Source organism: Oncorhynchus clarkii, chromosome 3, assembly GCF_045791955.1.
Source record: "Oncorhynchus clarkii lewisi isolate Uvic-CL-2024 chromosome 3, UVic_Ocla_1.0, whole genome shotgun sequence".
Classification (NCBI taxonomy): Eukaryota; Metazoa; Chordata; class Actinopteri; order Salmoniformes; family Salmonidae; genus Oncorhynchus; species Oncorhynchus clarkii.
The window spans coordinates 49,110,303-49,125,579 of NC_092149.1; the positions used below are offsets into that span (position 1 = coordinate 49,110,303).

Sequence of the window (15,277 nt, forward strand, 5' to 3'; positions counted from 1 at the left end):
CCACGCTGAAAAAGATTGAATACCAATGGGCTAAATGGTCTATTTAGGATTGGGTCTCACTGTCTGTGCCTCAGATCAAATCTACTATGCAGGACCAGTCTCTCTCTCTCTACCTCTGCTCTCTCTCTTTCCCAATTTCTCTCCACCCCCCCACCTCTCTACCTCTACCTCTCCATCCCCACTCTCCCCTCCTCTCTCTCTCTCTCTCTCTCTCTCTCTCTCTCTCTCTCTCTCTCTCTCTCTCTCTCTCTCTCTCTCTCTCCTCTCTCTCTGTTCTCTCTCTCACCTCTCCTCACGCAGACACGTAGCCCATCTCCTGGGACCTCTGCTGTCGCCTTCTGATATGGGGAAATGAGGAGGTGCACAGAAAGGGTTTTGAGAGGAACCACCCGATGAATATTAACATACTGGCACCACTCTTTCTTTTTCTTGATTTTTTTAACTTTCGCTCTCTCTATCCTCTTTTCTTTCTTTCTTTCTTTATTTCTTTCTTTCTTTCTTTCTTTCTTTCTTTCTTTCTTTCTTTCACTACAGTAGTAGTGATGGTTTAACCTGGAGTCCTTAATGGTGAAACTGCCACGTCCGTTTGGGATATTACAACAACAAAGAAGCTACTGCAAACAGCCAAATATGTACTGCCTTTTTTTTACCACGCTGCTTGACGCACCTTATTTCCGTTTCATCCACAAAACATAAACAATAACAAAGGTACATCTGACCTGACCTGTTCTGTTCACCGGACGTGCTACCTGTCCCAGACATGCTGTTTTCAACTCTCTAGAGACAGCAGACTCTGAATGATCGGCTATGAAAAGCCAACTGACATTTACTCCTGAAGTGCTGACCTGTTGCACCCTCTACAACCACTGTAATTATTATTATTTGACCCTGCTGGTCATCTATGAACATTTGAACATATTGGCCATGTTCTGTTATAATCTCCACCTGGCACAGCCAGAAGAGGACTGGCCACCCCTCATAACTTGGTTCCTCTCTAGGTTTCTTCCTAGGTTCTGGCCTTTCTAGGGAGTTTTTCCTAGCCACTGTGCTTCTACACCTGTATTGCTTGCTGTTTGGGGTTTTAGGCTGGGTTTCTGTACAGCACTTTGAGATATCAGCTGATGTAAGAAGGGCTTTATAAATACATTTGATTGATTGATACTGGGGTGGACAGTGGCGCTGTTTCCCCTAATGCGGATTAAATCCTTAAGTCCTTGGAGAGAAGTTTAACTCCCCATTGGTGGTCTTCCTTGTCAAAGTTATTGAGCATTAGGGAGGCTGGGGCTAGTTATCTTGACAGTTTTACAGGGGTTATACTTAGTTTTGTTTACTCTTTACTTGTTTGTTTCCCCACCTCCCAAAAAAAGACCACTGACAGCAGCCACATAAAACGAGCACTCTAAGACAACATCGAACACCAGATATTTTATTCATCAAAACATGTATATATTCTGACAGCTACGGCAGCATTTTTATAATTGCCACATGAGCCAAAGACATGTCAGCCATGCAACCTAGACGGGCTCGCTGTGTAGTTGAGATGGAGGGGAAAGCCAGACAGAACAATTCAATGGGCTGCGAAGATGACAGCTGACCTCAAATGGCCCCGGCCAGAGGAAACATCAATGATTTTCTCTCTTAGCTATTAACTGAGAAACATGAAGCCCTCATAATGTTTTACTGTAACACAGTGGAACATAATGGCAGTTAAGGAAGACAGACACAGAGACAGACGGGTACACACTGTTCAATGGTAGCTGAGGATAGACGGATACGCAGTAACAGAGATAGGCAGACAGACAGACGCCTGTTTCTCCCTCACACTACTGAAGCCACATCAACTGGCACGCACCATTGCTACCCAGTCAGACAGAGTGGCATGGACAGACGGGCAACATCAGCAGATCGTTCGCACACCAGCAGGTCCTTGCAATAGTAGTAGCTTTTATGGCTCCATCAGATCTGTTCCCGCTCGTTGCCGTGTCAGAGCGAGTTTGTTTACAAACACAGGGATTCGCACCCCTTCAGTCTGGGCATATGCATTGTAGGTAATCTGAGATGGCATGCAAAGTGTCGGTGCCATAAATAAAAAAGGTCTGCCTGAGAGGAGGTTGTGTGTGGTGGGGAGTGAACTGTGTGTCCTGTGTTTGTGGTAACGCTCATGCGCCAGCCTCTGTGTGTGTGTGTGTGTGTGTGTGTGTGTGTGTGTGTGTGTGTGTGTGTGTGTGCGTGCGTGCGTGCGTGCGTGCGTGCGTGCGTGCGTGCGTGCGTGCGTGCGTGCGTGCGAGTCTTCCTGGGGTCCAAACATAGTCAGAAGTTTACACACACCTTAGCCAAATACATTTAAACTCAGTTTTTCACAATTCCTGATATTTAATCCAAGTAAAAATTCCCTGTTTTAGGTCAGTTAGGATCACCACTTCGTTTTAAGAATGTGAAATGTCAGAATAATAGTAGAGAGAATGATTTATTTAATCTTTTATTTCTTTCATCACATTCCCAGTGGGTTCGAAGTTGCAAGTGAGGTCGACTTTTGCTCTCTTTGAAGGACCCAAATGAAATATTGTAAATTTGTATTTGTCTTCCCTATGTAGGAAGACCCAGCACAGCTCCCTGGACCATAGCTCCCCTCCCCAGACAGGGATGTCCACTTACAACCACGCCATACTGGGGATGTACGACTCCAAAGACAACTTCCCTCTCCGCAAGACAGGTAGACCTCCTCCACCTTACCCCTGGACCCTAACCCCTAACCTCTTTTCACTTTGGAGTACACTATCAATGTGTGTTTTTGCTTTCCTTGACTGTGTTTGAAGCTCTGTTTGAAAGCTCTTCCCTTTCCAACTTCCTCTTTCCACATTAAAACGAATCGGAAAAGTTAGTTAGATTAAGTAAAAGTGAATAAGTGAATAGGTGTAAGCAATTTGGTGACAACTCCATTTGGCCTACTCCAACATATTGCCTCCACACATCCGGGCTTTTTCAGATCAGCAAGAGGAAATGGGGCCAAAGTATTGAGCCAAAACATTTAAAGTAGATTTAGCCAACTGTGTTACTTTGTGACAGTAGTCATGGGTGACACAACAGTTGCCACCAGTGATGCAGTGCGGGACGATTTGTCACCAGTTCCCAGCGGTCTTTGCTTCTGGATCATTAGCAGTGTCCGTGTGTAGAGCATTGTAGTGTTGGGGCAGATTAGAGATGATAGTGGGGTAGATTATCAACCCCAGTTACTACTATGATCCCTATCTTGACATTCAAGAGTTCCTTGTGACTGGTTAGTATAAGGAGAGTATCTCAGCATATCTGCTGCTTTCTCATTTACTTTCTTTATTTATAAGGGTTTCTGTTGTTAAGATTGTGTATTTTCTCCAAGAAATGTGGTTCAAGAGAGCAGCAAGGTTATACAAATCATTACCAACATGAGAACAGTGTTGACATGAGAAACATAAGAAAACAAACCAACTAAAATAAGCAGGCTGTCTATGAAACATACAGAGTCTGATATCAAGCAGTTCTGGTTGGAGAGTACCCATTTCAAATCCTTTGAGAAACTCTACTACCGCTGTGGGGGCTAGGCAGTGATTATTCAGTTAGCGTCTGGGCTCGTTTGTACACGTCTGTCCCTGCTCATCCAGCTGGAGATCAACCTCAGTGTACTCTGGAGCACCGACAGCCCTGCCGCCTGTGGGGATGTGGACAGGAATGTGTTATCCCGGCGACGAGTGGGAATGTTATGACAGAAACAGGAGAGGGCCCAGGATTGAGCCTTGCTAGACACCTAAAGAGGAGGTGATTTTTTTTTTTTTAACAGACAGACTTGGGTCTGGAAATGTTTAAGATTTGCTACTGTATACCTTGCGCTGTTCACTCGGGGATAACTGCTGTACATCCACATTTCAAATACTTTATTTGAATCCACAAATAATTTGCAAAAGGATACAAACATTGAAAAGGTGATAGATGCTCTATGGTGCGATTTGTGCGTAGCACCTCAGCTCAGGTACCAGGCTTGTAATATAATTTTGTGTTAAAGGTATACATTAAAACTAGCATATGCATACTCCACATATTTCACCACCCCCCTCCTTCCTAATTAAAGTACATCTCCTCATATCACTTCTCCACATTATAGTCAGGTTGTGCTTTACACTCCCTCCACATACATTCCCATTCCACACTCTCCACACCGGGAAACCCCAGTCCACACCACCCCCTCATCTTTATTCTTTATCAGCTGTTTAGCCAAGCACTGAGACCTTATTGTCCTCACTGGGCTCTGCATGGTTTTATATCTGTATTCCACTGTTATTAAACCGCTCACGGGTGAAGACTGCAGTGCGTGTCATTTCCCCTTTTGCGGGCGCCACTTCTCTCTGCTCTGCCGGCGGCTCCCATCACGGCAGTCTTAACTGCGGTGGCTGCACATTTTAATACTGTCGCGAGGAGGCTTTGTCTGTCTTTAATGTCAGAAGGAAAATGTCACACTTCTCATCCGTGTCTCTTCCGCTCCCTCGTATCATATCTCTAATACGGAACACAGGGATCTAAAATCCCCCCAATGTATTTTCAATGTCTTCACTTAGTGGTAGTGTAGGCAGTAATTGACAAGCAATGCCATTTCAACTGACTAGCTTTTGAGATATTCATTTTGTTACAGTAGATATTCAACAACAATATATTGGACGTAAAATTTGAATATTTTTACATTGATAACAAACAGCCATGTCTGTATATTGGAATAATAGTTACTCTGAAACAGTTTGGGATATTTGAAACTATTTATGGTTTTGATTCAGAGTTGGTTGAATCAGATCTTGCAAGTTGCACATTTACCTAATGCATTCAGATGGCTTTTATTCAATTTTTTTGTATTGTATTTGCAGCCCGCTTGTTTTCAGTTTGATGCAAGCAATCACACCGAAAACAGTCTGGCGTCGTGTTCTTTTGTTCACCGTTGATTTGAATAGGAATAGACAAAGCACCGAAAGAGGTCTCCTTTATGTACACCCACTGAGAATCATGGAAATTAGCGTAGCATTAGCATCTCCATGTTCATCAATTAGACCATCTTCATGGTAGTGAAGCTCATTCAGGCCTCAAACCATACACCTCATCACATGCCCATTCACAATGTGAAGTAGAGCCTCTTCAGTTTCCTGGATTATCTCCGTTTGACTCACTCGATTGTGTCTGTAGTAGTATGAAGACTGGACCCTCTCGGTCCCTGAAGCAATGTTATTTTCCAAAATGTTTGTGGAGAAACCGAAGTGTATTTTTGTGTGTGGATATTTTAAGGCCACGTTTCCTTGCTGTATCAATGTGAACGTTTCATTAGCACTGAAGAAATGAGAAACCACAACGAGAATCTACCTTTTGAGCCCAGTGTAGTTTAAATTCACAGATGGTTATATTGTCTGTTATTTTCTGTGCCTCTGGGGTTAATTCCCATAGATGCACATTTCTCAGAATCTTGTCGATGAGTTCCAGGGAAACCTATATCGATTCTCTCAAATCTCTACATTCGAGTCCTTTTAATAAATCCAAAATTGCATGCACCTTCCTAAATGTATTCAGTAACCTGCACAGGGCTGTCATTCTTCAAATCTGCTGGACATATGATTGATGTGTTTTGTATTAGCGAACCTGTAAATTCATTTTTCATCCGACCACAAGTAGTCGCTAGAGCGCGAAGGGACAAGGAAATCCCGGCCGGCCAAACCCTCGCCCTAACCAGGACAACGCTCGGCCAATTGTGCGCCGCCTCATTGGTCTCTCGGTCACCGCCTGGTATCGAACCCTCCCTTTCCCATCCTCTCTGTCACTTCTTCTTGTTCCCTTTATTTCTGCAATTGAGTGAGGGGAAGTCTTGCTAGCTAGTATTGACACTTCGCTGTATTGGCTACTGATGCATTCACTCCCAAACATTCTGTAGCACTTTGCTTGAATGAAACACAGAAAAGTGAGGAGATGAAATCGCTGCTAGAGACAATTGACAGTAAACAAATTAAACCGTATCAAAATGCTAAGCTCCTGCTCAATACTTCTCAATTGACTGTACATTTAATTTCAATACTAGCTAGCAAGACTTCCCCTCACTCAATTGCAGAAATAAAGGGAACAAGAAGAAGTGACAGAGAGGATGGGAAAGGGAGGGAGAGGGTTAGGGTTAGGAATTGAGGAGAGAGAGAGAGAGAGAGAGAGAGAGAGAGAAAGAGAGAGAGAGAGAGAGAATAAGACGGAGGCGAGAATTAAAAAGAGAGGGAGGTGAGAGAGAGAGAGAGGGGGAGCGTAAAAACAAATGTACTGGAGTCAGCAGACAGTGCAGTTGGGCCCCTGCAGTGGGTTGTTTGGCGTGGCCACACTAACACCCTTCAAAGTCACCGCGTCCCTGGTGAACCCCAACAGGCTCCTCCAGTCAGACAGGCCATAAGCCCCTGGTTCTGCCTGCATCAACACTTTACCCCCCGCCATATCTCCTCTGAGCGTGAGAGAACAGAGAAAACCCTGGCACGGGCACAAACCTCCATCTACCCACTCCACCCACCCATCCATCCCCGACTCAGCCCTGTCTCCACTCCTGGCTACCAGCCACGTCCTTTGGCTCAGGCCCTTTGGGTATGCTTGAGCCACTCGGCCACACTGCAAATAAAGCTCAGCACTGAAGGCCCAATGGCAAATTTTACGCCTCTCTTATTTTATGTCTCTTTCCATGCAACTTTAGTGAGTGTATTATTTCTTCAGCAGTGTTGCAGTGTTTTACTAGTGTGACATGCATTTTATGTGGTGGCTGTTCTAGACTGATTTTTACTAAAGCGTGACAGGAGAGATGTGAAAGCTAATGCAGCATTTGCAGACGAGTGTGTTGATGCCTCTGTAGCTTAATCCACATCCACCAGTTTTCACTTACAAAGCAACTAGTGCGTAAAGGTTCCAATGTACAGTTGAAGTCGGAAGTTTACATACACTTAGGTTGGAGTCACTTCTTAGAGCTAAGGTCTATTTTCCTGAATTTTCGCCTGACTGATGTAACCAAAGTAAACTGCTTGTTACTCAGGCCCAGAAGCCAGGATATGCATATAATTGCATTGGGTAGAAAACACTTTGAAGTTTCTATAAATTAACCCTACAGACGAAGAACCATATATGTGACAATTTTTCAATTTTAAGATAATCAGTTGTTTTTATATTATTAATTGTGTGTACCACATTAGGTGTTTTATGGTTGAGAAATAATTCACCATACCCATATCTTCCAACAACAATTTATATTTTTTTGTTATTTCAAATAATACTTTTTTTATTGCCGTTTTAATTTTTAGAATGTGGAAGAACAGTATATCTCCAGTGATGATTTCAGTTTGTGGAAGAACAGTATATGTGACATTTTGCATGACTCTTGTAAGATGTCCTTTTTTAACACCTGATATGATGTTTTAAGTACTTTCAAGTACAGATGCCCTTCATGTAAATAACTTAAATGCAATATGCAGTTCATTCATTTGTATGGAGGTTCATTTAAAGGTGGTCTATCAACTTTAGCAATGATGACTTTTCTTAAAAGTTGAGTCATGAAATCTTAGTCTCATTTAAAATGAAGCCCTCAATGTGAACATACCATAGAACTACCAAAATAGAATACAATTAAATGAATTCAATCAAAACAAGCACAACTTGTAAATATCAAATATGGATCAATGTGATGTACCAATATGCATGTCCATTATGCAGGTCCCGAAGGTCAATATTACAAAACGTTCAGAAAACCATTCTCTTTGTGTTTAACACTATGATCAGCAATTAAGTTGTGAATTGCGTTAAACCCATGCTAAAGGCAAGAAATGTCCTTCTGCACTGAGGTGACAGCAGTAAATAAGTATTAACTGCTTAGAGTTAATGCTAAATGTGGTGACAGAGAGACAGTGTATATTGTAATGAATAAAAAAAGGGAATCAAGATCAAATGAATACTCACATACTGTATGTGATGACTTATTTGTTTTTCATTCATTCAGATTAAAAAAGGTTCAAATGATCACACAAAATAATTATCAACAGAACACATTTGTACATAACATTTTCTACACTAGGAACAACATCTTAAAATTAAATTAATTCAATATATTGTGCTGGTTCAAATCATACACAAATTGATTCACATAGAAAACACCTACGATACATTTAATTTCCTACAATAGGGGTGACATGTCTTCTGAAATGTATACAGATTCAACATACTACAGTATACAGGTTCAGGGGATCATAAACTCACAGAAAAAACGTTTAATTATGTAGCTTGGTTTAACAACAAATTATTCACTCTGCAGTGATTCATAAAAAGAGTGTGCAGCAGCTGGCAAGTGGTTGAGCATGGTCATCATATCTTGGTACTTGTTTTTTTTGATGGGCAGAGGACTCTCATATGCTCTAGGGTAGTGGCTTGCAAAATAGGGAGGTTGAGGTGTAGCTCCTTGTTTTGGTTTGGAGATCAGCCACGACTTCCATCCCTCAAATAGACTGTGGCTCTGTTTGGCGTACAGATTCCAAGGATCCTCAACTGAAATTAGAACAGAAACATTTTAAGTTCCTGACATCAATAAACAACTTTCACAGTCAAGCATTAGGATATTTTATTGTTAGAACAACATGTTGCATGTTGATGGGATGTTAGTAAACTATTCTCTGTGCAATACCTGTGACTTTTAACCACCTCACTGAGGTGATCTGTAGTCCAGCTGGTCGCTTGAGGACAGAATCTGGGAGGTGCCTGAAGCCTGAAGCCGAAATTGAGACTCTGCTGTTTGAAAATGTCCCTATAAACCCAGAATTTTGCAGATGATGTGGTATTATTCTCTTTGTAGAGTCGGTACATTCGCAACAAATTCAGATCAGGGCTGAGGTATTCTCTGTGTACATCCCCCTTCATCCGTGAGTAGTGGTTCTGGGTTCTTGGGAAAGATAGAATGTGCTCCTTGATGCCCTCTTTCACTGTAGCATGTATCCGATGTGGCCTGTAAGGAGACAACAAGGTGTTGTTAAACTTGCATTCTCTCAATGGTCTAGGGACCTGCCTTAGAGTGCAACTGTGTCGCTATAACCGGGGTACAAATCCCGGTCACGCCATTGCCGTTTGTGGCCGAGGGGTCCTGTAGGGCGGCGAGAATTAGGCCAGTGCTGTCCGGTTGGAGGGGGAAGGTAATCGGCACTCAGTCCTCAATGCTCAGGTGGTAGTTGGACAGCTTAGTTACCATCATTTTGTTTAAAAGTAATAAACATTTTTATATTTTTGTTTCAGAATTCGCTATTCATCCATTCGATACTCTATGTTAATGTTTAGAAGATTGTTTAGAGCACTGCTATAGTGAAATAATCCAGGCTGGAATCCATAGCGCATTACCTATTGCTATGCTTCCCTCTTCCATCTTCTAAAGGAGACCTAGCCTCAGTAGCCTGATCTGGAGACCCTGCAACCTCACCTGCCTCAGCTAACTTTTCCTGAATAACCTGACCAAAACAATTACATTTCAATTAGCAGGTTATTAAAAACTAGTACAGAGAATACAATATGTTTGTAATTGATATTCATATAGACATTAATTCATATTTTCACCCGCCTGAAGACGGCTGTTGGTTAGCTGGAACACAGACATGAAAGTAACCTTGCACACATTCAATCTCTGGCCTGCTTGCTGTACATGGTATTTGAAGGTTTGTTTCCGTCGTTTGTTCTCCTTTGTATCCTCAGGTTTACGTCTCCGTTTCCCCTCATGCGGCAATAAAAATTGACAATGATGAATTCAGAATTTAATATACTGTAGCACATTCAGGATATTGCTTGATCAGGACCTCCATCTTTCACACACTCCCAATCTATACACAGAATGAGTTTGTATTGCACCATTGTGTAACACAGCACTTTTAGAGTTAACGTTAATGTACGTATCATTACTGTCAAAGTTAAACTATGCAAGTGTTCAATATAGCTATTATAATAATAGGCGTTTTGTCTTATTTCTAACCTGTTCTAAGCCGGAGAGAATCAACGCTTGTTGTTTCTCGTATGGGACAGTATAGAACCTGTTGAACAGATGCAGCTTGCGTTCATCAGTCAACTTTCCACAATCCTTTCTGCACGTCGTGGAACACGCTCTTCCCTGCAGGATACAGTGTAACTAGCTAGCTACTGTAGCCATGTCGAATCATCCGGTGGACGGAGAAAAAGTAGCTAGCTATGTTTCTTCTATAATCTAGCAATAACATTTGTAACGATAATGTATGAGTTAGTAGCCAATGAACTTTAGCTAATATGTTTTCTCTATAGTTACAAATTAGACAACCCAGAACATACATGTTAGTTACTGTACTCTATAGCTAGCTAGCTTGATTGTTTGATATACGGTTCTTCCACATACCTTTTTTGGACAGCTTTTCCCAGTTTTTTCTTGACCCTTACGATTTGTATAGGGTTTTCCCGCATCCCGTAAGATCTTCCTTTGCCTGTCTCTCCATTCTTTTAGTTTTGTTTTACGTTTCTTTCCCACATTTCTGCGATTTTCATCAGCAACCGAAAGGTTGTGCGCTTGTCCGTCCATTCTGAGTGGTGCACATAAACGGTTAGAGCCTATCTTTAAATTTAAAATTATTGTTAATTAGCGCGTGGAAAGCTTGTGAAACCGGTTCACTATAGAAAAATGGTGTCCAATAATGATTTTTCATGTATATCTCTTTTTTTTTTTAAATGTCACATATATGGTTCTTCGTCTGTAGGATTCAAATGTTAAAATAATGTCTGAGACTACAACACAATTGATATGGCAGGTAAAACTACAAAGAAAAACAACTGGAAATGTCTTTTTTTGAGGTCACAGGCTCTTATAATGGAAAGATTTGGGCCCTATGTAATTCCAGCTCCCAGATTGCAATTCCTATGGTTTCCAGTAGATGGCAACAGTCTTTGTTCATTGTTTCAGGCTTGTTTCTTCAAAAACGAGCAAGAATTTGAAGTTTTTGTAGGAAGAGTCCCGGTACAATATCAGTCTGTTCGCGCCCCACGAAGAGGATGCGCGCTTACTAATTTTACTTTTCTATTGAACATACTTCTTTCCATATGAAATATTATAGTTTATTTACATTTTAGGATACCTGAGGATTAAATAGAAATTTTAGAAGTTTAGCGGTAGCTTTTTGGACTCCTTTGTCTGCATGTTGAACGAGTGGATTACTGAAATTGATGGCGCCAACTAAACAGACTTTTTGGGATGTAAAGAAGGATTTTATTTAACAAAACGACCATTCATGTTGTAGCTGGGACCCTCGGGATTGCAAACAGAGGAACATTTTCAAAAGCAAGTGATTTATTTAATCGCTATTTGTGATTTTACAAAGCCTGTGCGTGGTTGAAAAATATGTTGTTGTGAGGCGCCGTCCTCAAACAATCGCATGGTATGCTTTCGCTGTAATGCCTATTGTAAATCAGACAATGGAGTTCGATTAACAAGAATTTAAGCTTTTAAATGATATAAGATAAACTTGTATGTTCATGAATGTTGAATATTACAATTATTTATTTGAATTGCGCGCCCTCCAATTTCACAGGATGTTGTCGACAGCCTATCCCTAAGAATTAAAACTCGTTTTTCAACCACTCCACAAATTTCTTGTTAACAAACTATAGTTTTGGCAAGTCGGTTAGGACATGTACTTTGTGCATGACACAAGTAATTTTTCCATCAATTGTTTACAGACATACACCTAATTGACTGTGCCTTTAAACAGCTTGGAACATTCCAGAAAATTATGTCATGGCTTTAGAAGCTTCTGATAGGCTAATTGACATCATTTGTGTCAGTGTCAGTGGTGTATAGGTGAGGACGGAGTCAAGCGCAGGAAACAGTACTGAGTAAAAATAATGTACTTAACTCTGGAAAAATAAACAGTACAAAATATCCACGTGGGGAAATACAATCCCGAACACACAAGACTAACACATAACAGGAACAATCACGCACAACACATAACGGGAACCAGGGGGTTAAATAGGGAAATAATAATAACTAAATGGGAACCAGGTGTGTACACTCAAGCATAACAAATGGAAAACAGAAACATGGATTGGTGGCAGCTAGAAAGCCGGTGACGACGAGCGCCGAACACCGCCCGAACAAGGAGAGGCACCAACTTCGGGCGGAAGTCGTGACAACTTGAGTCAATTGGAGGTGTACCTGTTGATGTATTTCAAGGCCTACCTTCAAACTCAGTACCTCTTCGCTTATATCATGGGAAAATCTAATGAAATCAGCCAAGACCTCAGAAAAAAATTGTAAATCAAGTCAAATCAAAGTTTATTTGTCACATGCGCCGAATACAACAGGTGTAGCCCTTGCAGTGAAATGCTTACTTACAGGTTCAAACCAATATTGCAAAAAAGGTATTAGGTGAACGATAGGTAGGTAAAGCAATAAAACAACAGTAAAATACATGCTATATACAGTAGCGAGGCTATAAAAGTAGCGAGGCTACATACAAAAAATGGTTAGTCATGCTGATTGAGGTAGTATGTTCATGTAGATATGGTTAAAGTGACTATGCATATATGATGAACAGAGAGTAGCAGTACCATAAAAAAAGCCATACTACAGTTTGCTGCACATGGGGACAAAGATCGTACTTTTTGGAGAAATGTCCTCTGGTCTGATGAAACAAAAATATAACTGTTTGGCAATAATGACCATCGTTCTGTTTGGAGGAAAACGGGGCTTGCAAGCCGAAGAAAACCATCCCAACCGTGAAGCACGGGGGTGACAGTATCATGTTGTGGGGGTGCTTTGCTGCAGGAGGGCCTGGTGCACTTCACAAAATAGATGGCTTCATGAGGAAGGAAAATGAGGTGGACATATTGAAGCAACCTCTCAAGACATCAGTCAGGAAGTTACAGCTTGGTCGCAAATGGGTCTTCCAAAGGGACAATGACCCCAAGCATACTTCCAAAGTTGTGGCAAAATGGCTTAAGGACAACAAAGTCAAGGTATTGTAGTGGCCATCACAAAGCCCTGACCTCAATCCCATAGAAAATTTGTGGGCAGAACTGAAAAGGTGTGTGCGAGCAAGGAGGCCTACAAACCTGACTCAGTTACACCAGCTCTGTCAGGAGGAATGGACCAGAATTCACCCAACTTATTGTGGGAAGCTTGTGGAAGGCTACCTGCAACGTTTGACCCTAGTTAAACAATTTAAAGGCTAATTGAGTGTATGTTAACTTCTGACCCACTGGGAATGTGATGGGAAAAAAATAATTTCACATTCTTAAAATAAAGTGGTGATCCTAACTCACCTAAGACAGGGAATTTTTCCTAGGATTAAATGTCATTCATTGTGAAAAACTGAGTTTAAATGTATTTGGCTAATGTGTATGTAAACTTCCATCTGTACCTTCTTTAATAAGACTTCTTGAATCCCCCTCCTCCACCTTCTCACGAAATCCTGTAATACAGTATCTGCCAAAAAAAAACACAAGTAAACACTTGTATCCATCTGTGGCCAGTTTACTTCAAGACAGCTTTGTGGATACATGTAGTCTGCACCACCTTATTGTCAACTACTTCAGACTATTGTTCGCTTGGTCAGCCATATCGGGAGAGTCAGGCTAATTTTCACTGGATTGGATTATAATTTGTCCGGGGAATTGCATCTTTGAATGTGTTCCCGTACACTCCTGCTGCTAATGCATGGCGTTCACGACCGGGCCGCCCATGATCCTGTTAACAAAAGACTTTTGGACAAGTGCCCTCCGCCGCTCTTTTTTTTAATAATGATAATTAAGTTTAATAAGTTCAACCACAAGTTCAGCCCCTCAGCCCCTCAAATTGAAAGTGCACTTTCAAGAAGTGCTTATTCATTATATAACCCTACACACTCAAAGTCCTTTTGCTCTTCCCAAATGGGCCAGATCTATTCTCTGGCTGCACCTCGTTCTAAGTGCATTAAGACAGGTACATTTTAAACTCTTCTCCCTGTTTTTCATATTCAAGGATACACGGCGTTGAAGGGGGAAAGGGCAGGAAAACAAACAACAAACTTTCCCTGAACCAAATATCCACTGACTGCTATTATGAGTATGTGTTAAGTATATGTTGTTCTCCAAATCACGTAAAAATTGTATCTGATCATTTATGCATATGTTATTGGATGGTGCCCTCATTGATCATGTCCCCGCGTATAACTATCTAGGTATCTGGATTGACGAATAGCTATCTTTCAAAAAGCATGTTGATGAGTTAGTTAAGAAATGAATAATAAAAATGGTGTTCTTTTAGGAATAGGTCATGCCTTTCATTAGATAGCAGAAAACAAATAATTCAGTCGACTTTCATACCGGTTATAAACTATGGCAATATTGTCTATATGAATGCAGCTGCGACTTTATTGAAGCTATTGGACACAGTTTATCATAGCGCACTATGCTTTAATACTGGCTTTAGGTTTGATACACATCACTGCATTCTGTATCAGAAAGTAAGCATTGCCCTCTTTAAAGTCTCGTAGATCGATGCATTGCAACTTCCGCCGTACCTTACTTTATTTTTTATCTTAGACATACAAGATATCCGATCCGGTCTCCACAGAGTGAGGTAAATCTGCTTTTAGGTTTTTTTTTGCACCTTACTTGTGGATTGATCTCCAAGGCTCTCTAAAGTTGGATGAGTTGGTTCCACTAGGGCGATTCAAAAGGCTGATTGAGGACCTTTTTACTGAACAATGTTTGTTTTCTATGATTTGTGTTTTTCTTTTCGTGCATTGATGTGAATATTGATGTGTATTGACGTGTATACAGGGCACATCTGTGATAGAGACCTCGGTCTCAGCATGACTCTGTTAAATAAAGGTTAAATAAAGCATTTGAATAAAATGAAGCCGAGAGAGTCCCATGGGCCTTGCCCGACTTGACACAGACGTGGCATTGAGTCCTACGCTAATGAACGTAGCGTGCCTTCTCTTGCCGGACCCATTTCACACGAGGTCACGGGCCAAGTCAAAGGGTCAACTGGTTTGGTCTGGATTAAAGTAAAGGGAGAGAGAGGAAGGATATGCCAGTGGGTGCTGCTGGGAATAAATCTGTCAGTGTCTAGGGGTGAAAGACAAGAGAAATAGGCTAGTGAGTGGCAGGGCCTCAAACATTTTTCGATACCCCTTCATATTTCTAATGCCTCCCATTTATGAAATGGATGGTTGTGTAAAAATATGTTACTGCAAAAGTGGTTAAATTAAAAGATTGGGACACC

The 15,277-nt window shown here is 41.3% G+C and overlaps 1 protein-coding gene across 1 annotated transcript in view; it reads left to right on the forward strand.

Moving 5' to 3' along the window:
* The window catches only part of LOC139405996 (histone deacetylase 4-like), a 170,795-nt gene that overhangs the window by 88,248 nt on the left and 67,270 nt on the right, over positions 1 to 15,277 (forward strand). Inside the window, exon 5 of the mRNA XM_071148452.1 lies at positions 2,595 to 2,713. Within this exon, the coding sequence (XP_071004553.1) occupies positions 2,595 to 2,713 (119 nt within the window). The remainder of the gene's footprint in view (positions 1 to 2,594; positions 2,714 to 15,277) is intronic.